We start from the raw sequence: 25,000 nt of genomic DNA, 5'->3' as shown, positions 1-25,000 counted from the left end.
GTGTGTGTGTGTGTGTGTGTGTGTGTGTGTGTGTGTGTGTGTGTGTGTGTGTGTGTGTGTACTTTTTAGAGATGACCTTCTAGTTGTTCTTCTCTTATGGTATTTTTCTTTTCTGTCTCTTTCTGTACAATATGTCCTTTATTTCCTCAGCATCCTGAATGGTATTCTTGGTAATATCTGTTTTATTTTCTCTCTACCTCTCCCTTCCACAGCACTCATCCAGGTGGAGGTAGAACCAGTGGGACGATGGTTCCACATATATGAGGCACGGCGTCTGCGGGGCCACCTCACCTCCTCAGTTGGGGAAAGTGAAGAGGAGAGTGAGGAGGAGGAGGCTCAGGAGGTGGAGGTGGAGGATGACATACACTATCTTCGCTCTCTCAACCCAGCAGACTGGAAGGTGAGAACTCAGCCAGCATGGTCCAGTCATAGCAACATAAGAATGGAGAAGACTGCAAAAGATTGGCTGGCCTACACTGGATAACTCCTGTACTAACCATGAAAATCTGTTATCCTCCTCTTCCCCATGCAGTCAGCCTTCCTATTGCCATCTGGCCTCTATATGCATATGCCTAGTCATCTAACCTCATGATATCACTTATGGTGTAGGTGCTGACCACATGAATGCTAAGCCTGTTCTATTTGTCCACTACTCTGTGAACCAGTTCTTACTAAGCTCTTTTCAAAACCTAAACTTATCTAGCATATATAGTTCTGTCTTGATTGTTCACTATGAGAGCATCACTTACCTCTGTCATTTATTTGATTAGTATCTTTCTTTTATATATTGATACATTTCTACAACATTGCCTTTCAGGACCAGGATCATTATGCAGTACTGGGACTCCGAAAGCACAGGTACAAGGCCTCTGATGATGACATCAAAAGAGCGTGTAAGTCCTGGTGGCATCTGGAGCTAGAGTGTATAGTGTACTGAGTACCAAGTTTTAGTGCACCTGCTGTTTGAAGGTATTTTTATAGTGCCAGTTTTCAGTTGCAGTGTCAGCCCTTTTAGTCTTGGTATTTTTATTTTATTTGTATATTTTCAATAACTACATTTTATTTGTGCCTTGCTATGGATGTATGTGGTTGGCTTTGCTATACCAAAGCTCCTGGGGTGTAGTATGGTGGTTTGAGACTATGACTATGGCCACACTGGCAATGGTTGTAAGCAAGCAGGTGAGTGTGATAAATGGTGAGAAAAGTGGGAGCATTGTACCAAATAAGTGTGGCCACACTGACAGTGAGTGGGCGTGGGCGAGCTGTGTCTTCCTGTGGCCCACAGCGAGGAGCATTGTCAGTTGACTTTTGTCAATCATCTGGCACAGGCAGTTTGTTGCCTGCTATTGACATTGCATGGCTAATTATTGAAGTTTTTGCTCACACCAATCATTTGGGATACATTTGCTAAAGTAGAACCCAAAGGGAATGCCATCATGTTGTTTGTAGTAATTACTATTAATTATGAAACCATGCCCATAACTGTTAGCTTTAACAAGCTCTTGAATTGTAGCTAGGTGGTGCATACAGAAGAGCAGAGAGAATGTGTCTGAAGAATAGTTGGCGCCCCTATGGCTATGAGTGTGAATGATATTTGTAAGAGTGTGTGGTGGTTTGTCTGGGCCACCCCATGTGGGATTGGCAACCTGATATATAGATAGATAGATAGACATTATATTTTCTGATCATTGGTTTTATGCTAAGATATCTGTAAGTCTAATATAATAATTAGCATTCCCTTTGGTACGTGCTTAAAACAGGATGACCCAACACTTGGGTAAAGGAATGAGAGTGCAGCATTAGTGTGCACTTCCGTCCATTGTGTTACTCCTCACAGACCGCATGATGGTTCTGTGGCACCACCCAGACAAGCGGCGAGCAGCTGGGGAGGAGGTGAGGGATGACGATGACTACTTCACCTGCATCACCAAAGCCTATGAGATTCTTGGGGACCCCATCAAGCAACTCTCCTGGGAGTCGGTGGACCCAGAGTTTGATGACGAGGTGCCGGCTGTCAGTGCACACAATAAGGCAAACTTCTTCCAGGTAAGCGCTGATCCCCACTAAGAAGAAAATTTATTCCACAAAGAATTCAAAGGTCTTTTAACTCCATGTCATACTGTAATGTCAAATATATGTGCACACAAGGCAAGCGCTAACTCCTATTAGGAAGAAAAAATGACTCAACAAAGAATTGAAAGTTCAGTATTCATTGCTATTTGGTACATCTTTTCTTTACCACTAACCACTCTGGGACAATTCTTCACATTCTACAGCCATCTCCAAACATTATACTGGCTAGAAATTGCAAAAAAATCTATTCCTTTTCACCGCTTTTTTCTTGCAGGTGGTTATAAAGATTGTATACATTACTTGTAGTGGTGTGGATGATTACATATCACTGAAGGGATTAACTCCATCTCATATTGTAATGTCAGGTCTATATATTAGATTATATAACTCTCTCTCTCTCTCTCTCTCTCTCTCTCTCTCTCTCTCTCTCTCTCTCTCTCTCTCTCTCTCTCTCTCTCTCTCTCTCTCTCTCTCTCTCTCTCTCTCTCTCTCTCTCTCTCTCTCCATCTTCTTCAGTCTCCACCACATCTTTGTAAGGCACAGTGTTGCATTGCAGATTTTCACAGGGGTGTTTGAGTGCAATGCTCGTTGGTCCACCCACAAGCACGTTCCTGGCTTGGGCAAACCTGATGACACCAAACAAAAGGTCAGTCCAGATTAGCAGATTAAGTAACTGGAGAGAGTGATTGGCCTGTACAGTCACATCAATCTCCCTTGTACTGTTTTAGAAGTGAGATTACTAGTAGCAGAAATGCAAGTAGATATTTGGTGACAGTTTACTTTTTATAGTTACCATCATCATATGCTATGTTGATGGAAAGATAGACCAGTAATTTTGAAAGTTTGTTTAAAATATCATACACTATAATTTTCCTCAGCATAGAGGGTCCAGTAACTTACACATAAAACATCATTTCAAGATTTCTTTATGAATAGTGTTTATTTTGTATTGTTAACCGACTTAATTTTCATCACTGTGCAGGTTGATCGCTTCTATGGATTCTGGTACGACTTTGATTCCTGGCGAGAGTTTTCATATCTGGATGAGGAGGAAAAGGAGAAGGGACAGGAGTGAGTCTTCACTATTTGTATGTCTGGTCTTTTTAGAGTTATGTGTATTCCACTCCAGCCTTGCTTTATCTTCCCAAAGGCAGCAAAAATGGTGAAATTTGTATCTTGAAACATTAACATTGAATAAAATTTTAATTGAATAAGGAAATAATGCCCAAACTTAAGCCTAGACTTGAAATTGGAAAAAATAACAAGAAAATTTAATATGGATAGACAGAATACCCAGACTTATGGCAAGGAAAACTGGCACTGACATTGTTCTGATTGCTTTAACTGGTCATTTTAGTTTCTTTGAATATTTTGTAACAGTGCAATGTGACTGCAATGTTGTGGTCGCCTTCCCTTCTTTAAATCAGTCAATCTTGCCAGCCGGGAGGAGCATTGATGGATAGAGAAGCAGAACAAGGTAGAGCGAGCGAGGCGTCGGAAGGAGGAGATGGGTCGATTGCGCAGGCTAGTTGACAATGCATATGCCTGTGACCCAAGGATAGCCAAGTATGTTTCGTTACTTATTACTGATTTTGTGTATTTTCGTTGTATCCCAATAAAAGTTGAAATTTTGTGCATTATCCCAAGAGATATTTATCACAAGGAGTACTTTTTTCTGTTGTTACATAATACTTCAAATTTCATTTTGATGGAAAGGTTTATGATGATTTAGATTGCAAAGAAGCTGTTCTTGTTTTACTTCTGACTCCTTATGAGGGAAAAATTAATTGCTGCTTTTGCTGTCTACTTCTGTAGCTAAAGAATGGGTAAGTTTATAGAAAAAGAGGGAAAGAGATGAAGAATTATATATATATATATATATATATATATATATATATATATATATATATATATATATATATATATATATATATATATATATATATATATATATATATAATTTTTTTAAGATTTAAAGAAGAAGACAAGGAAAGAAGACTGGCTCAGAAAAAGGCAAAAGCAGAGGCAATCAGGCAAAAACAAGAAGAGGAGGAGAGGGTGAGTGCACATTGTGATCTCCAGTATTAGCACCAGGCCAATCTCTAACTACTCTCGGACACATATATGCATTGATTTCTACAACAGACCAAGGCTTCACATTTTTCTCATTGATTTGTATTTTTCATGTCTTATGCTCGGAAATGCCATATATTTTGAAATACCATGCTATGTTGTCTTTTTTTTGAATGATATGTCTTGCTAATGTGTAAATTTGGTGTTTTCAGGTAAGGCAGGAAGCTGAGGAAGCAGAGAGAAAGAAAAGAGAAGCAGAGGAGGCAGAGTAAAGAGCAAAACAGGAGGTAGAAAAGAAGGAAAGAGAGGTGCTGAAGAAAGCATTCAAAAAAGAGAGGAAGGTGAGGAGGAGGGTAGAATCTGCTTGACATGTAAGAACTTACCACACACTTGTCTCTGTGATCGCTAACATAATCAAAAATTCTCCTGACAAATATATTGAATTTTCGTGGTGCACTTTCTTTCTAGTGTGTTCTAACTGACTGTCTTCAGCCTCTTTTTCATCACTGCAGTGTTGAGTCTCTTGCTACCTCCTACTGCTATTTTCATGCCAACTGCTCTTCTGATCTTGCTAACTGCATGCCTCACTGCACAAGTCTTTCTTCTTTCTTTCATCTCTATTCTGTCTACCTCTTTAATGCAAGAGTTAACCATTATTCTCAATCATTCATCCCTATCTCTGGTAAACTCTGGAACTCCCTGTCTGCTTCTGTATTTCCACCTTCCTATGACTAAAACTCTTTCAAGAGCGAGGTTTCAAGGCACTTACCCTGTTTGTTTGACTAACACTTGACTGTGTTCAGGAGCCAGCACCTCAGTGGGCCTCTTTCTTCTTTTTTTTTTTTTCAGTCTTTGTTGTCCTTGGCCAGTGATCCTCCAATATATATATAAAAAAAAAAATAATAATAATAATGATGATGATGATAATAATAATAATAATAATAATAATAATAATAATAATAATAATAATAATAATGATCCCTGGCTATGGCAAGCAAGCCCACTACATTATATCCTTTCCTCCTCCTGTTCCTTTCCTCTCCCCTTTCACTTTCATCTTGTCGCAGTCCTCCCTTCCTGTCACCTGCCCCTATAGTTCTCATGACTCATGCCTGGAGCCATCATTCTACCTGGCAAGTCTTTTTTTTTTTTATTTATTTTTTTTTTATCATTCATTTTAAGGCTACAAAATTTGCTAAAAAAAAAAAAGAAAAACTAAAAAATGAAACTCTACCCACTTTCATCTTCTGTAACATTTCACATTAAAATATTCTCATTCATTATATACTTTCAGATTTATATTTTTTTCCTTTTTCTTTGATGTCATTTTTTAAATGATTTTGATACAGTTCCTGTTCATAAGGGGCTGAGAGGACTGCATTTGTATTAGAAAGATGGAAAGAGCATTAAATTTAGTGTTCAAATGTGTAAATTAATTTGGAAACTAAAAAAATATATATACAAATTATGATTGCCTGTATTTTGTTCACGTAAATAATTTTAAAAAGCAACGTGAAATAGAATAAAGCACACATTCTTTGTCATTGCATAGATGTGATGGTGACAGTGATAAAGAACATCTCTGTATCTGTCTATCTTTATTTGACACCTCTTGATAAATACTCCATGAGGACATAACTGCAACAGATTTCTCTATTTAGTCCTGCCCTTGTATTCCCTTCCTCTTTGCTCTGAACTTCACATACTCTCTCTTCACCCTTTCCTCACATATTTCAGTAACATTTTTTATGCAAGATCTTTGGTCAAGGGCAATAAAAAGGGGGGAAAGAAAGTCCACTGAGATGCTAGTCCCAAAAGAAAGATCATAAGGATTATCCAGAATTGTTGGATAAGTGTTTTGAAAAGTTGGAACCAGCCATTTTAAAGAGTTCAAGTTATAGGAAGGAGGATCTTCTGGAGCAGGCAGGGAGTTCCAGAGTTTACTAGAAAAAAAATAGCAGTAAAAAGATAGCAAGATATGCAACATTGCAGCAATAACAGAGAGGCTGAAAATCATTAGTATAGTATCCTCTATTCCCAGATGCTGCGGACTCTCTGTAAGGACAACAGTTACTTTGCATCAGAGGAGGGGGAGCGAGTGCAGACCATGACAGATGTGGAGCTGCTGTGTGAGGCACTGGAGCTGACCTGCCTGGAGGAACTCAACAAGGAACTAGCACAAGTGGCCCAGGACAAGATGCAAGGGTGGGAGGTACTCATGAAGGAGGTGAGGGAGGATCAACAGTAGTAGTAGTAGTTAATTGACAAAGGTGAGTGAGAGAGATCAACAGTAGTAGTAATAGCAGTAGTAATTTTTTGACACAGGAGGTGAGTGTGGAGGGCCAACAGTAGTAGTAGTAGTAGTAGTAGCAGTAATTGTTGCTTATATAAAAAAAAGAAAAAGCATAATTTTTGTCATTCTTAAATCAAAAAATTTCCTAAGCCTTGAACCCAAAAGCTGCTCCAACAGACATATGGGTATCTGCATCACTTTTGAAATGAACTATGTTAGGTCTATTTAAGTCATGTTACATTACCTTATCTGATTAGCTAAATCTAAAGTAGCATAAAGCAAGCTAATCTAAATTAGAACAATCCACCCCAAATGATCTGGATATTCTGTATGACCTGTTTTCCCTAGGATAGTCAAACCTTTCAGACTATTTCTCCACTGATAGTTATGATTAGTACAAGGAGTCCTTGGTGTATGACAGTCTTGACTTTTGTCCTTCATATGTTTCTTTTACAGGCACAATAGTTATGTGTTTATGTCCTAGACTATGACTTTACAGTACAACAGTATTAGTATTAGTGATTGACATACTGCAGGTAGCTTACTTATGCTGGTTCTGACCTATGCAGAAAATCAGTTTATAACATGGCATAGGAACAGAACTCTGTCATAACTTGAGGACCCCCTGTAACACTTCTTTGCCTTCTCTCTCTGTTGTAGGTGAGTGAGGTGCGCAACAGGATCAAAAAGGAGAGGGAGGAGGTGCAGCAGCGGCAGCAAGGGGAGGGGGTGGAGGAGGAGGGGAAGGTTCATCACTCAAAGTCTGGAATCAAGATGACCTCCAGCTGCTCATCAAAGCCGTCAACCTCTTCCCTGCCGGCACAACAAAGAGGTGAGCTGGTTCGTGTGTGTGTGTGTGTGTGTAAATTGCTTCTTTTTATATATTTTTTGATATCTTATTATTATTGATGGTCCACAAGGCTGTCCCTTTCCACTGGGGCTGACAGGGCTAAGAGTGTGAATGACGTGTCATTCACCTACATTCGTCTGCTGGTCACCAAACCAGCTGTTCCCCATATGGAAAGAGGTCAGAGCTTGTAGTGATTGATCTTTGGGTAGGACTGAGACCATTCACACACCGCACACTGGGACAGTGAGGCCATAACCCTTCAGGTTACATCCTGTACTTACTTGCTGCTAGGTGAACAGGGGCTACACATGAAGAGATTCTCCCAGGACTTGAACCCATGCCTTCTCGGTTGTGAGCCGAGCATGCTGACACTAAGTGGTGTGCATGTGTGTGTGTGTGTGTGTGTATGTGTGTGTGTGTGTGTGTCTGTGTGTGTGTGTGTGTGTGTGGTGCCTTGTCTGGGCCAGCTGATGTGAGATTGCTGGCCTAGTATATAAATAGATGGGTTTTTTAAGCTTTAATATTTTATTTGATTGATTTATTGCCTTATTCTTGTGTTTCCATGTGTGTTTTAAAATGACTAATATCAAGGTTGTTATCTGATCCCTACTACTGTTCTCTACATACACACCATTTAGGTCTTCACGTGGTATGGGGAATATAACAAAGGTGACATTTATAAAATTCTCAGGATCATAATTAGGATAGAACAAGACACAATGGGTTCAAGCTTGAAAATAGTTAGAGAGGAAGAAATTGGTCCTCAGATGGAGTAGTAGATGAATGGAATGGACTCAGTAATCAGGTTGTTAGTGCTGAGTCATTGGGGAGCATTAAAGGATTAGACAAATTTATGGATGGGAATGATAGGTGGATATAGGTAGATATGTTTCATACAAGGATGGCTTCTTGCAGCTCCCTTAATGTTAGGTTATGTTTTTATGCATTGCTGTACTTAGAGGAACTCTTTGAACCCTCCATGCTGCAGGTGGGAGGTTGTGGCAGAGTATATCAACCAACACAGCCACCAGCATCACCAGGCTGGCCAAGGAGGTGCTCAATAAGGCCAAGGAGCTGCAACACTCAGACAAGCACATGAGGGAGGCAGCCAACAAGAATGCCTACCACAGCATGGAGAAGGCACAGGCTCGGCAGGTGATCAGCGACACCACAGCCTCCCAGAGATATGACAGTGAGTTCTTGCTGTTATGCTGACATTCAGATCATTCTTTTGCATCTTTGTGTAGTTTTATATCATGTTGATGCTTGGGTAATTTCTCATTTCTCTTTTTATACTAATTAATTATTACCATGAGTCTTCTCTGTATGAACTCAAGAGCTTTCTCCCTTCTCTGTGTAACTGCTGTGAATTGTCTTTTAGCTCTATGCAATATCACCAGCTGAGCTGTGAATCAATTCCAAGATATTTTAAGAAAAAACATGTTTTTAGGCTGATGTTAGATCTTTCCTTTGTGCAGCACCACAGGAGATGCTGGGGATGAACACTGCTGCTTGGGGAGCTGAGGAACAGAGGTTGCTGGAGCAAGCCCTCAAGACCTATCCAGTCTCTACTCCTGACCGCTGGGACCGCATTGCCAAGTGTGTCCCCAACCGAACCAAGAAAGACTGCATGAGGCGCTATAAGGTCTGTATATGTGTGTGTGTGTGTGTGTTTGTGTGTCTGGTGATGTGTTGCTTGCTATTCCCTGTATGTGAGATTGTGGAGAAAACAAATCAGGTTTATCTTGTTTATGGAGTGACACTCTCTCTCTCTCTCTCTCTCTCTCTCTCTCTCTCTCTCTCTCTCTCTCTCTCTCTCTCTCTCTCTCTCTCTCTCTCTCTCTCTCTCTCTCTCTCTCTCTCTCTCTCTCTCTCTCTCTCTCTCTCTCTCTCTCTCTCTCTCTCTCTCTCTCTGATGCATTTATCTTTTGATCTGCTTTTATCTTTGTGGTCCCTCCATAAATGCATGGAGATGTAAGTGCTGTGTGTGTGTGTGTGTGTGTGTGTGTGTGTGTGTGTGTGTGTGTGTGTGTGTGTGTGTAGTGAAGGTTTTATATATGTGTGTGTGTGTGTATGTATGTAGTGAAGGTTTTATATAGTGCACAGTAGACACTGATGTTATTGTAACTTTTAAGTCTTATTCTCATATGATGGCATTTCAGGAGCTTGTTGAGATGGTGAAGGCAAAGAAGGCGGCTCAGGCTGCTGCAATGGGAAAGAAGTGAGGAGCCAAACCCTGCTGTCTTCTTTCCTTTGTGAGTTCAGATGTAGCAAATTCTTGTAGCTGTTGTGTGAAGCAATATTGCTATCTGAAAATCTATCTCTTGTTCTATTTTTAAGCATTATGTCTCAGCAGTGCCACTTTTGGACTACCTGAATTGGAGGGACAGCTACATATATTGATGGGGACACAAAAGTGTAGCTAGGGATCTGTTTCTTTCCCCTCCACTTCTCCCTTTCTCTCCTTTATAACCTCATCCCCCAACTCTTCCATCTCTTCCATCACACTTCACTTCCACTGCTTCCAATAAGTTGTCATGCAAAAAGCAAAATTAACACTTGGAAAAGTATTTTTAAGTGCTATGGGAAAACTGCTAATATTGAAAATTAATGTTGATAAGTGCAGAATTCTATACATTGCAGAAAGCAGATGCAAAACAGCATGTGCTTTTCCTTATCATCATAGTGTAGCTCTGGAGGACAGAAGGGCAATCTCCATTAATATGGCAGTAGCCACAAGGAAGCCACTTCCTGAAGAATGAATGGATCTGTGGCAGTTGTATAAAAAATTACAAGACGTGTGAAAAAGTGTGCGGTGATTGTGACTATAATAAGAAGTAATATGCAATGATGACCATGTGATTGCATACAAATGTGTACCTTCTTAATTTTCTAAAGGAAAACTACAGTCTTAAGTTTGATTTTAAAGTAACACTAAATTTACAAGGTGGGTAAGAGTAAAGATGCCACATGAAGAGCTGCAGGTAAATGCTGTGATTAGTGTAGATCCTAATGAAGAGTTACCATAGAAAATACACAAACATCATTGAGACAATAGTTGTGACTTAACATGCTTATACACATTCACAGGTCCTTGATACACATGATTCAAGCCTGACACTTGAGGAATATTACTTTGTAAGTAATGGAGGTGCAGCTCAGAGGTGTTTCAGAATATAGCTCTCAGTGGCTGATGCATGGAATAAGTTCATGATGTGCGATTCAGTACCTCAAATAAGTGACTCAGTCTGTGATATAAGTAATAATGCAAGCTGTTGAATCATGGATGTGCGCCTCAGAATGTGTGACCTCGTAGCTTTGCCCGGACCAGCATAGTCAACCGTAACCTAGGCCAACACAGCCAGTAATAGCTTTGTGAAACACCAAAATATAGATAATCATTATTATCATCTGCAGCCACCATGCTCACCCACCACCTACACAAAATTTAATGTCTTCCACTGGTATATATATATATATATATATATATATATATATATATATATATATATATATATATATATATATATATATATATATATATATATATATATATATATATATATATATATATATATATATATATATATATATATATATATATATATATATGGTCATGTGTGTGTGTGTGTGTGTGTGTGTGTGTGTGTGTGTGTGTGTGTGTGTGTGTGTGTGTGCGCTATAATTTTTGTTCATTGTTCGCATCTCGCTGTGCACTCTACCTTCCATCATATCTTCAGTTTTAAGCCTTTCGTAACATCATAAATTTGTGGATTGACTTTTATTTATTTATTTATTTATTTATTTATTTTGTAGATCAAACCTGCTGTTGGGGTGTTCCTTTTTCACGTGATCGCATATCAGGGTCTTCTTTGAAGTATAAAGCACCACGTTATCTGCGACCTTTGATTTGTGACAGATATCATATGGTCATTATTGATAAAAGGAAGCAGATGGTAATAGTGAACTGCATTACATAACCACGCATCTGTCGCTTTGATAAACCAAAATGCAGTATTTCTGCTACTACTACTACTACTACTACTACTACTACTACTACTACTACTACTACTACTAGTAGTAGTAGTAGTGGTAATAGTAGTAGTAGTACAAATACTATTTCGTATGACACAGAGACATGAGAAATAATAATAATAATAATAATAATAATAATAATAATAATAATAATAATAATAATAATAATAATAACAGTAAAATTATACGAACTTAACACTGTTAGGCTCGTAGTGCGGAAGGTTGGCGGGCAGTAGCGGCCAATCAGACAGACGGACGTGTAGGGGAACTAAAACTACAGATAGCGACCTGATATCTACCCCGCCAGCCTTCATGATTGCGCTGAGGTACCCCACCACCCAGATAAACCTCATTTGGCCCCAAGCCCACTGCACACACACGGTAATTCTTGTAGTGGTGTAATTGTAATGGGCGATTGTTGTTTATTTACTAAGTGGGTGGTAGTGTGTAGGATTGAGATCGTGGTGTGATGGTGGGTTATAGTGGGGGTGGTGTGGGGTATTGACACTATAACGCAACACTGCACACACAAACAGACGGTAAATTTTCTAGTGATGTAGTAGTAATGGACTGGTGTGGGTTATGCATATTGAGAAATGGGTGGTGGTTGGTAGGATTGAGGTCATTACTATCGGAATGGGGCTGGTGGTTGTGGAGAGTACTGTGGGATACGTACACTTTATATTAAGCAACACAACACACGTTACCTCATTTCCACACACAACTCGCCCCCGTGGACAGTTATGGTTTGTCATTTGCCAGTCATCCTCTATTTATACTTGTACACGTCAAGACGAGCCCTGCGGCAGACAAAACAGACTTAGTACTGAGTGATGACAAGCTCTCAGGTGCTGGTTTGTTTATCTCCCTCAGTGCGGTGATGTGACTGATTTTGTGGCGTCAGCTGATAGTCTGAGGTGGCAAGGTGGCATCTGTCAACAGCAGTCGGGTGTCTCCTGCAACAGTGAAAGCATTTGTAAACAAAGTCAAGTGCCACGTGAGAGCCTTGACTTTCTTGTCTGTATAGCTGTGTAAATAAGGTGAAGCAGTTCTTGGCTTGTGTTGTCTTTAGTATAGAAATGCTTAAACTTTTAGAGAGGATGGCTTGCTGCTGTTGACAGTTGCCACTTCACAGACTGAGAATGATGCCTTCATACTGTAAAAATCTTAAACATTGCAACAACACAATAGGTATAGAAATTAATTGCAGTACTGTATAGTAGGTTAAAAATTGCACATGTATGGGAATGAACATGTGGCAATGGAAGTTGTGGCTGTCTTGAGCTGTTTTATCCAGTACACTCATCATAGGGCCTGGGTGAGCCACAGGTTGTGATGTATGGCAATACACTTCTCATCAGTGATCAAGCTTTTGGAATCACCTTATAGAAGTATTACAGCATCCTTCTCATTATTATGAGATTTTCATCTTTCTGCTTTGAAACCAGCTTGCAGTGACCTCACATTTCTGGTCAGTCAATCTCTGCTTTAGCAAGAGTGACTACAATGTTTCATTGAGTGAAGAGTCACGTACCGTGACCTTTGAGCTGCTGTAGGTTCAACTCGCTAGTATTGGTTAGAGGCAGTTATGATGTAGGGGCATAAATGTAATGCTTGTGCAGTGCCTCCTTTTGTAACGTGTCATGCCATTCTTGATGTGATCAGTGCAGGATGATAAGACCCCCGGGTCACATTGACTCCATGTATTAATTGAATCGATCAGATCCTGAGAACGTGAGAGAATGTGAACCAATTCTCATGAGGGTAGAAAGTAAACTGGTAATGTACAGCTCAGCCTTACAGAAACAACATTGCAGATTTATGTCAGTGCACAGATTTACTTATCCTTTAACTGACCATGCAGATGAATTTGTCTGCCCATGAAGCTTATTAAGTAGGAAAAATCTAGTTTTTTGCCATGTCTACTTGGATGAATTTGTTGCCTATCATTCTCTCTCTCTCTCTCCTCCTCTCCCTCTCTCTCTCTCTCTCTCTCTCTCTCTCTCTCTCTCTCTCTCTCTCTCTCTCTCTCTCTCTCTCTCTCTCTCTCTCTCTCTCTCTCTCTCTCTCCTCTCTCTCTCTCTCTCTCTCTCTCTCTCTCTCTCTCGTTTTAGGTATTGGGACCATAGCGTCTGTCAGGAGCCAATATATTTTTTTGGATTCTTTTTAATAAGCATTCTTTTCCTCTTTAAAGAACATCTTACAGTTTCATTATCAGATTACTGAGTATAGTGTTTATCACTGAGCTCATGAAATATCTTATCAACTATTTTGCCTGTGATAAGGATTAAGATGATGTGACACTGCTCTACTTGAGATGATATCCTCTCTGTGATATCTATGATGACTCCAACATACATCTTTGATTTTTTTATATTTTTTATGTGATGAGACTGGTTTTGCTGCATCACCATTGATGCATCTGATAGTTTAAGTGTATCTGCAGATCTTGACAGTTGCTTTTGTGGGATTCTAAGAACTGACTTGCTTGAACAAAAAACTGCCTTGATGCTGGTGACTTATTTGATGATGTGTTGAGCTTTATTTATCACAAGGTACTTGAGGCATTCTCAGTCTGGATATCTGCAGTTTAACGTACATAAGAAATTTACAGCATACATACTTCATTGTTAACTGAATAGTATTGTCTTGTGATCTGGTGCCTGTGTATTTGTTTTTCATATGCTTCCTGTGGGAGTTGTTTCAACACCTCAATAGATTGCTTGCACAAGTTAGTACTTAGACAGAAGGATTGACAGCACACCCATGCTTATGTTCCCTTTTCAGGTGTTGCCCTTTAGGTAGTGAGGAGAGACAGGTACCAGCAGGAGCAGTAGTGGTAACAACAGCAGGATGGGGAGCTTCAGCAAGATCCTGCCATACTCCTGCTATGAGCTCGGCCACTGCTGGAAACACTCGTGCTCCTCAGCCTCCTTTGAAATCTGTATCATTGGGTTCATTGAAAGCATCAAAATCTATGGTGTGGTGTACTTGGTATGTGACTTTTTTTTTTTTTTTTTTTATGTTAGAGGGATACTATCCTCATTGTGTCTAGTAAACTGTTCTGGCAACTGCACTGGCTTCCTAAGCTTGATGGAAGTTTAGAATATAATTTAAAAAGGTAACACTTGGCAGTAAAGGGGTGATTGCGATAAAATATTGCATTGCATCTACTGTAATTTTATTTTGGCTCATTAGAATTATCTAGTTACTGAAAATGTGTGTGATGGTGTCATTAGGTGACAAAATGTTAAAGATTACTGTTACTATATTGGTAAAAAGAGGTGAAAATGGATTATAGCTATGCATAGAACTTTTCATATCAATTACCTTATGCCATGATAGATCTGGTGTAAGTAGAGTGTGAGGTGAAGGGGAATATGATTTTGCTTTCTGGCTTCAAAGGTGGAAGGAAGACTTTGATCAGGAGTTAATAATTTTACTTGCTTGCTTTCTTTATTTCTCCTTTTCTTTCCTTTTTCTTTTGAATTGGGAATGACACTTTGTATTTTGAGGTTTATCTTTGTAATATTAATGACTTGCATTTGTTTGCCTGCAGCTAACCGGTCTTGTGAATGCTCGGAAAATAAGTATGAAGTATGGAAAAAAGCTCTTGAAGAACTACTTAACATCAGTTTGTTTCCTGACAGTCAATGCTTTTGGGTACATTGGCTCCTACTGTGTTGTCAGGTGAGCATGCCAGGTGTGGCCTTTCCCATGCACATGTTGGGGCAGTTTGGAAGTAGTAAGTGTAATATACATGCTATTATACTGAGTGTGTCATGCTTGCTTTTACTCTGGGAAATTTATATGAAACCATGGAGTTGCATAACAAAGTAATCTTTTTCTGTTTATTTACTTATTTGTTTATTTATTTTTTATGTTTTTGTGCATGGATAGTCAATTAATTAAGATATAGTATAGTTTATGTGAATGAATACACATTTAAGTAGTCAGTGGTCATAGTGTGTTGTGATCAGCTCCCACAATTCTTGTTACTACACAAACCAAGTATAGTGCATGAGTTCTTGTTGGTTAGTTTGGAGAGAGGAGGTGACCATAGGATATTGATGAAGGACAGCCATTGAAGCACTTCATCATTAGCATATAAAATGACAAAAAAATTTGTATTTTCCAGTTGGAACAAGATAAAATACTGTAAAATTAGTATTTTCCTGTTGGAACAAGATAAAATACTGTAAAATAGAAAATACTGTATTTGACAGTTTATAAGACATATGGGGTTATAAGATGCATCTCAGTTTGGGCAGGCATTGAAAAAAAAAAAAGATAAATAAATGGGTTTAAGCTCTGTATATGAAGTGAAGGATTTAACCTGACATTTGATGCCCTCTCATATGTATTCAGATCCTTCATATGTATTCAGATCTCTCTCTCTCCAGGAGAGAGAGAGATGCTGATTGTTAAAGGCAGTGTGTGAAGCCTGCCCACTGTCTTTGTATATACAGGTTAGGGTGTGTGTGTGTGTGTGTGTGTGTGTGTGTGTGTGTGTGTGTGAGTGTTTGTTTGTTTTGTATCCTCCACACTGCTGGTCTTAATCTAGCTTGCCAAACTAAATGAAGTCATCCACAGCCACAGCCTTATTCTTCCTTTCATTTGTATCTACACAGTCCTATGAGCAGCTCCTCCTCCTCCTCCTCCTCCTCCTCCTCCTCCTCCTCCTCCTCCTCCTCCTCCTCCTCCTCCTCCTCCTTGTCTTCCTTCTATTATTCCTGTTTCCTTGTATGTCTTATTCCTCCTCCTCCTCCTCCTCCTCCTCCTCTTAATGTTTTCTCTTTCACTGCTGTTCATGAAAGTGTTGAAGAAATATTATTTATATCTGGCAGTGATCAGACCTCATGTACAGGTGTGGTCCCTTACTACAGACACAGCCTAAGGTAACCTAACCCAATCATTTCAGAAGGTGGAATTTGAGTCGGCCAAGCTTCAGAAATGCAGGAAGGATTAGCGGTGATGACTGCAGGCTGCCATCGACCCGCAGGTAATTACTGTCTATTTGTCTGGTCAACTGTCTATATTTATATTATTCCTGCTGGTCTGGTCTATTTATATTATTCCTCCTGCTGAATCCACTATTTTTCTCCACTAATGTATTATTCCACTATGTCAGCCAATGTTAAATACAGTTACTTTGCATCTTTAAACTTCAGTCTTCCCTTTATGTGTGACAATAACAGTTTCAATCTTGGATATGATATGTCACTCAGTCATTCAGTCAGTCAGTCACTCAGTCACACAGTTATTCATCAATGAGTGAGTCCTACCTTCACTGTATACCCAGTGTGTATACAGTGACAGATTTCACTCACTCACTCACCCCTCCCACCTGCTTCCCACCCCCAGGTCATCACAGGAATCAAATGCAGCATCAGTATGGCTCACCAAACACTTCCCCTCACACTGGTGGTGTTGACCTGCCTTGTGAACACCTGCCCTCCTGTGTTCCTGCCCTTAATAGCCCTCCAGGTGACATCAGGTAAGTCAGACACCTATCTTTCACTTAATAGCTCTCTCAACCCCTAGTGGAAAGGCTACTACTACTACTACTACTACTACTACTACTACTACTACTACTACTACTACTACTACTACTACTACTACAGCTGGCCACACACATTTAAAGTCATTTTTTTAATTTTTACAAAGTTTAGACATAGACAGATAGAAGAATTTGTTTGTTGAATGCCTAATTGCCTCATTTCTGGTATTTTAATGATTTTTTAATTGTTAGGCAAGGCGCACATTGAGACGCAGGGCAGCACAGAGCAGGGCAGACGCAGGGCAGGGCAGGGCAGGGCAGCACAGCGCAGCACAGGCGTGGTGCGCACATTGAGAAGCAGGCTGTCGTCCTGTGCGGTAGTGTTGATCATGGCTGTTGCCAAAAATTACTTTGGAAACCTTAGTTCCGATTCCGACTCAGAAAACGAGTTGGAGAAAGTAATGTTATTATATGACATTTGTAGAGCAAAGAGGTCAGTGTGGAGGAGTGAATACTTGGAGAAGAGGAAAACACATGGAGAATTTGCCCATAACTCGTTCTTATAAGTTCCTCTCATATAATCAGGATGACTAGTGTCATACAGCACTCTTTGATGGCGAACAGCCTCTATGAGTTGCTCTGTGGACGACATTGTGAGTACTAAAGAGCAAGTTGCTATCAAGCTGCGCCGCACGTGGCACAGGAAACTGCGTTGGAACGACTGCGTCGCGCTGGCCGGCACAGGTCTGCATCTGTGCTGTGCTGTCCTGCGTGTCAATATGTGTGCTTAGGTTTAAACCGGTGAGATGCAGTTTTCTGCCCTGCTCTGTGCTGTGTCGCCTGTGTTGCCTGCGTCTCAATGTGCGCCCGGCCTTAGGGTGTTCAAGGGTTTTTTTCATAATATTAGTGATAGTTTTGCAGGCTCTGCTTATTTATCTGTCTGTTATTTTATCTATTAATCTCTCAGTTTACCCATTTATCTAAGTATCTGCTGGACCTAACCTAACTAGGCCTATCTCTGCTTGTCTCAATGTCTATCTGTTTACCTAATCTAACCATCTATCTCTCAGTCTATTTAACTTTGTTTAACCATTTATCTATCTCTCTATCTCAATCTATGTAACTAAGTACCTACCTAATCTAACCATCTCTATCTCTCTCTCTCAGAATGTGGATGAGGGGACAAGAGAGCCAGTGTTCCAAGTACCACCACCATCACCACTGCCACCACCACCACCACCACCATCAGGAGCACAGATTCACTGAAGTCTCTACCAAGATTTCTTTGAGTTTTTTGATAAATTTAACTTCCAGGAGGAGAGAGAGATGCTGATTGTTAAAGGCAGTGTGTGAAGCCTGCCCACTGTCTTTGTATATACAGGTTAGGGTGTGTGTGTGTGTGTGTGTGTGTGTGTGTGTGTGTGTGTGTGTGTGTGTGTGTGTGTGTGTGTGTGTGTGTGTGTGAGTGTTTGTTTGTTTTGTATCCTCCACACTGCTGGTCTTAATCTAGCTTGCCAAACTAAATGAAGTCATCCACAGCCACAGCCTTATTCTTCCTTTCATTTGTATCTACACAGTCCTATGAGCAGCTCCTCCTCCTCCTCCTCCTCCTCCTCCTCCTCCTCCTCCTCCTCCTCCTCCTCCTCCTCCTCCTCCTCCTCCTCCTCCTCCTCCTCCTCCTCCTCCTCCTCCTTGTCTTCCTTCTATTATTCCTGTTTCCCTTGTATGTCTTATTCCTCCTCCTCCTCCTCCTCCTCCTCCTCTTAATGTTTTCTCTTTCACTGCTGTTCATGAAAGTGTTGAAGAAATATTAGTTATATCTGGCAGTGATCAGACCTCATGTACAGATGTGGTCCCTTACTACAGACACAGCCTAAGGTAACCTAACCCAATCATTTCAGAAGGTGGAATTTGAGTCTCTCTCTCTCTCTCTCTCTCTCTCTCTCTCTCTCTCTCTCTCTCTCTCTCTCTCTCTCTCTCTCTCTCTCTCTCTCTCTCTCTCTCTCTCTCTCTCTCTCTCTCTCTCTCTCTCTCTCTCTCTCTCTCTCTCTCTCTCTCTCTCTCTCTCTCTCTCTCTCTCTCTCTCTCTCTCTCTCTCTCTCTCTCTCTCTCTCTCTCTCTCTCTCTCTCTCTCTCTCTCTCTCTCTCTCTGTTTGGAATTATACTGTATATTAAGAAATATCATTAAAGAGTGTGTGTGTGTGTGTGTGTGTGTAAAAAGTGTTTGCATTATTGTGCATTTGATATTATAGCCCCAGGTTCTTAAAGTTTTCTGGTTTCATGATTTATAAAGATTGCTATTTTTAATAAAGTTATTGAAATTGTTATTGAGTGTTTGTATTGAACTCTTTAGCTTTGTAATAGTGTGCGTCTCATCATGCATTCATTAATGATGTAGAGTGGAAATGTCCACTCCTATCATGCATAATATCAATGCATTATTGGTTTATGTTGTTATTTGTGTATAAATTGTAAAGTTATGCCAGTCTATTTTAGTACAAACTAAATATCGGCTGGAAGAGAGGACAGGTAATGGCACACTAAAACACAGGAAGGGACAATGATATAACCATCCAATTTAACAATACACAGAGGAAGAAGAATGAGAAAGCAATAAAAATGGATTATTTAATGGATGATTAATAGACCCTCATTTGTAATCTTATTTCAGGCAAGAATATTAAAAGAGACAGCTGGCTTGCCCTTTGTACTTGTTCATACGTGACAGAATGAGAGATCTAGGGGTGGGGGTGACACCTGGAAATGGGTATGATTCACGAAGGGATTGATTTATTGCTTGACTGGCTGATTAAGAAAAGAAGGCGTGGTAGTGGAGGGTGGGGGGAAAGGCGCCCCAACTTTCCAGTCGTATATGGAGTCGAAGGGAGTTCTACAGGATTATTCATGTATTTGTTGCTTTTAGCTGTGAATTATCTGGTGGTGTAATTGTTATGACCCCGTAAGTTGATTTACTATTCATTTCGTCTTTCTGAACGCAAAATAACATGTTACTTGTACTTCTGCCTGTTGTACACTTTCCTAAACGCAATTTAGGTCTTATTAATGTGGCATTTAAGCAGATTCACTCAGGGAATGAGAAGTAAATGATAGCTATCAAGCAGTAGATTAACTCTCTCTCTCTCTCTCTCTTCTCTCTCTCTCTCTCTCTCTCTCTCTCTCTCTCTTAATACGATATCTAATATAAAGAAGCAATAATATTTAAGCAAGTACACACAGTAATCTTATAGTAATTTAATGAAAACAATACCAGCAAAGGAAAATATGAGAAAATGCATAATTTACTACGAAATCCAAAATGCGAAAAAAAACCTTGCCAAATTGAACCGTCCCACGAAGGTTATGGATGGAGTTTTGATTCAATGAGCCTCAGTTATACTTAAAACACTCAACAAATATAACACCTGCCAAAATAAATGAATAAATAAATAAAATAAATCAATAAATCAAAATAAAAACGCGAGAAAACCTTTAAATTATCACAACGCGAAAAATACACACACGCCAAACTGGATGCGTCATTACTTAATAGTCATTGGAACTGTTATCCCCCCAATAGTTTATAGCCAACCCCCCCTCCCCCCACCTTCCCTGCCTTGAGGAACACCTTCACTTATGTCCTGCTATTGTCGTGCTATTGGCTAGATTTGAGCATTTTAACCTCGAATTCACTCACATACACGTACATATTTATCTCTATCTCCTTGCAATAATTATAATAGTCTTCCTGGCTTAATTTTTGTTTATTCATTATTCCTTATGTGCTTATTAATTGTCATTTGTCTAATTCCCTATGTTTTAGTCTCGGTACTTTAGTTTTTTTTTTTTTTTTTTTTTTTTTTTTTTTTTTTTTTTTACTTTCCGACTCTGGCCCTTGCAATGAAGGGGCTTAATTGTTTATTTACTGTTCCTTACGTGTTTATTGATTATATGTGAGCTATTTATTTGATATTCATGATTTTTTAAAACTACGTATTTCTTGATATGATAGTTTTATCTTTTCGTGTTTTCTGGCTTAAGTTTTGTTTATTATTCCTTGTTTGTGTTATTAGGTAAATAATAATTATTCGTCTTATTTCTCGTAGTTTAATGGAATTTTTAGCACTTTAATGAGTTCCTCACCAGTCATTTTATTCGAGAGAGAGAGAGAGAGAGAGAGAGAGAGAGAGAGAGAGAGAGTGTCTAAATGGATAAAAAAAAAAAAAAAAATCAGTTATAGTATTTTATTTATATACAAGAAAATGCATGATAATAATAATAATAACAATAATAATAATAATAATAATAATATTTAAATACAAGGAAAATATGTAATAATAATAATAATAATAATAATAATAATAATAATAATAATAATATTTAAATACAAGGAAAATATGTAATAATAATAATAATAATAATAATAATAATAATATTTAAATACAAGGAAAATATGTAATAATAATAATAATAATAATAATAATATTTAAATACAAGGAAAATGTAATAATAATAATAATAATAATAATAATAATAATAATAATAATAATAATAATAATAATAATAATAATAATAATATTTAAATACAAGGAAAATATGTAATAATAATAATAATTATAATAATAATAATAATAATAATAATAATAATAATAATAATAATAATAACTGCTTTTATCTTACACAGATAAATAGTTTTTATAAATAGTTTATTGACCATAAACATTGTGTACATACACACAAAATTAAATAGAACAAGTAAAAATTTCAAAATGTAGTGAGTGACACACAGAAGACTGGTGACAAAACCTACTAAAGTCCATTAAATGATTGGCTGTCTCAAGTTTCCACATCATCAGTTGAACACACTGCTCCTTAGCACTCAGAGATGGACAAGCTTTTCATGGCTTGTGTCAATGGAGACAACACGTGTAGGGGATTTATTTGTTCTGTTTTTTCTCGTCCTACTCACTCTTCCTCTTGAGCCACGCCGGCTTCTTGTTATTCAGCACATGCTTGTGCTTCTTGAACACCGGTCTCATACTGGATAGAGACAGTAATGTATGGAGGTTTGACCATAACATCCCTACTACAGTGGCTCAGAGCCACACCATCACTTGTTGCTTGTCCACTAGTAAATAATGAAGACTGCAACCCTCATGCCAGCTACACTATACAAGTATTTACAAATTAATGGTTGGATTTTCAAAAGATCTCTGATACAAGAAAGCTTATAAATATTGTGAAAGCTTCTAGTCAATGTTATATCATTTGCTTCAACAGAGGAAGAATAATTCAATCTTCCTGAATATTACAAATGAGATTTTATCAGCATTAACTTAACCATGTCATTCTAAATTATTCTACCTAGTTTCCAGGGACTTCAGCAGTGAGTAGCTTAACCAGCACACAGGAAAGACAGTGGGAAATTAAGATATAACAGGGGTGGCCACAGGAAGTAGTCCAGCCATCTCCATACCCATGAATTTTGGTTTGTGTGCCATTGGGGTGAAATCAGAAAGTGATGCGCATACATTTTAGTAAGATTTAAGAAGAATACTGTGAGCTTTGCAGTGTTTTCTCCTTCAGTCAGCTGCATAAAAATGACATCTGGGAAAAAATATTGATCAGTCTTTTGAAAATCCAGCTTCACCTGAGTATTACATCATTAATTAACCTTGTGTGTAAGTTAGTGCAGTACTGTATAAGTGCTAAGGTCCAGAACCAAATATTTGTTATGCAAATATTTCTGGTAGCACTTTCCACACATGTTGCTCTATAAAAAAAATTAATGTATAATTTTGAGTGGTTTTGGTTGTGCTGTGTTAAGAGAAGTTAGTGTCTGACATCACAAGTTTTTTGGGGCAAGACTATTTGCATTAAGGAAGCCCCACATTGCTATTTTTAAAAGTAATAAATAATGTTTTAAAAATAAATGTTGCCACATGAAATTTCTGTATTTTCTTGCAGTGTACTAAAGACAGCATTGTAAAGCTCAGAATATCTTGAGGCAACTGTATTAAAAGAACAAAATCCATGACCACAATGTAATTCATAATTGCTAGTGAAGGCATATGAAGACACATCATTTACAAACTGTAATGCTTTTGACAAATGAAACTTTGCCAGAACAGACTGCCATAGAGGAGAGAATACAGGTGAAATTTACAAACCACACATCTGTGAACTCAAGCTTCATTCATTAAAGTAATCTGAGGGGAAATTCCAGATTCTTCTGTAGTAATGATATATATGCACACATCATAACAGTTACACACTTTTGATAACATGTAAAAGTGTTTTGTGGCAAAGTTAATGAAGGGTTTTAAAGCAAACTTCACAACTGTTCTTAATTTCATAACTGGGAAGACTAAGTAATAATATTTACAATACTCTGACAGCTAATTCAGACACACCACACTCATACTAGCATTCCTATAACTTGCTTAATACTCATGCTTGAGCTTGTAAGATCTTCCATATTTCACAGAGGCAGATGGTCACTTGAAAGCAATAGAAGCCATATCAAACACATATCAAAGGCAGTGGCATTGATATGATGGTCCAGGTCCAGATTCCATACAAGCTGAGCTGTGCTGGATGGGCATCTGCTCGTGATGTCTCAGAGGTGTTCATCGCCCACATAGCAAGATTGCACATCAACAAGAAGGTAACCTGAAAGTAAAGTTGAAATCAACTACATATACTGTGGGATTGTGACTGTAAGTAGAAAATTAAAATGTGATTGGAAAAGGATAAAAGTTTTTAATTTGTTTCAGGCAAGGGTTAGGAAATAGTGTGTGTGTGTGTGTCTGTGTGTGTGGGTGTGGGTGTGTGGGTGTGTGTGTGTGGGTGTGGGTGTGTGGGTGGGTGCATGCGTGCGTGCGTGTGTGTGTGTGTGTGTGTGTGTGTGTGTGTGTGTGTGTGTGTGTGTGTGTGTGTGTGTGTGTGTGTGTGTGTGTGTGGTTTTTAAGTATGCTATAGAGGACACACTTATTCATTCACTACATCCCACAGACTTGCAATATGTCCCCATAGCATTAGTTACAGACAACATTCTCTTATATACAAGTCTGTGTCAACTTTCTCTGATGTACTCCAGTCCAGAGACCCACAACAGAGTAAGCATGGAGAAAAAAAATAGAAGACACACAGAATGGATGAATAGAGATGCTGTGGTTTGTAAAAATATGGTGTAAGGTCTGTTGGCTTTGGTGGGAATGGTTTTTCCAATCTTTCCTCTCTTGCACAACCATTTTGCTTCATAAACAGGCATCTCTCTTTCATCTTCCCACCAAACACTGCTATTCCACCTTATATTTATGTATTTGCATGCTTATCTTCTCAAATTGTTCCCCTTCCATTCTCTCCGCATGTCCGACTCTCTCCTTTCTGTGGTTGATCACTCACTCTGCTGTTCCTCCACATTCATGACTATATATGATGCACATGTGCTTTATAATCAATCAAATGTTTCACGTAGATGATGTTTTCATTCGCACACAGTTCCCCCTCCTCCCTGTTTCATTCATTGCCATTTTGCTCTCTCTCTCTCTCTCTCTCTCTCTCTCTCTCTCTCTCTCTCTCTCTCTCTCTCTCTCTCTCTCTCTCTCTCTCTCTCTCTCTCTCTCTCTCTCTCTCTGTGTGTGTGTGTGTGTGTGTGTGTGTGTGTGTGTGTGTGTGGTGTGTGTGTGTGTGTGTGTGTGTGTGGTGTGTGTGTGTGTGTAAGAGCTCAGAGCTCATGGTGACTGATCTTTGGGTAGGACTGAGGCCAATGACACACCACACACCGGGGCAGCGAAGCCACATCACCTCGGGTTACATCCTGTACCTCATTGCAGCTAGGTGAACTGGGGCTACACATTAAGAGGCTTGTCCATCTGCCTCACCGTGCCCGGGATTCGAACCTGGGCCTTCTTGGTTGTGAGCCGAGCGTGCTAACCACTACACTACGTGGTGTGTAAGTGTGTGTGTGTGTGTGTGTGTGTGTGTGTGTGTGTGTGTGTGTGTGTGTGTGTGTGTGTGTGTGTGTGTGTGTGTAATGATGCAGCTGGGAAGGTCGTCTTATGACAATTATTGATGAATGAAGGTAAAGGATGCGTGTCTATTACTTCTCTTTGTGTGTGTGTGTGTGTGTGTGTGTGTGTGTGTACATAACACACACACATACACACACATTTAA

At 39.1% G+C, this 25,000-nt stretch overlaps 1 protein-coding gene and 1 pseudogene across 5 annotated transcripts in view; one reads left to right on the top strand and one right to left on the bottom strand.

Annotated features, from left to right (window-relative positions):
• The window catches only part of LOC135103280 (dnaJ homolog subfamily C member 2-like), a 19,782-nt pseudogene extending 1,317 nt beyond the window's left edge, over nt 1-18,465 (top strand).
• Nucleotides 18,466-21,051: 2,586 nt separating this feature from the next.
• The window catches only part of LOC135103887 (proton channel OtopLc-like), a 13,102-nt gene continuing 9,153 nt past the window's right edge, over nt 21,052-25,000 (bottom strand). For all 5 annotated transcript variants that reach the window (XR_010270232.1, XR_010270230.1, XR_010270231.1 and 2 more), the window contains one exon: nt 21,052-23,493. Coding sequence is in view for 1 of the 5 variants with exons in the window: in XM_064010816.1 (XP_063866886.1) it covers nt 23,344-23,493 (150 nt within the window). In the remaining 4 variants the exon portion in view is untranslated. The remainder of the gene's footprint in view (nt 23,494-25,000) is intronic.

Source organism: Scylla paramamosain, chromosome 9 (assembly GCF_035594125.1).
Source record: "Scylla paramamosain isolate STU-SP2022 chromosome 9, ASM3559412v1, whole genome shotgun sequence".
NCBI classification, from domain to species: Eukaryota; Metazoa; Arthropoda; class Malacostraca; order Decapoda; family Portunidae; genus Scylla; species Scylla paramamosain.
This window is presented reverse-complemented; position numbering and strand designations above follow the sequence as displayed.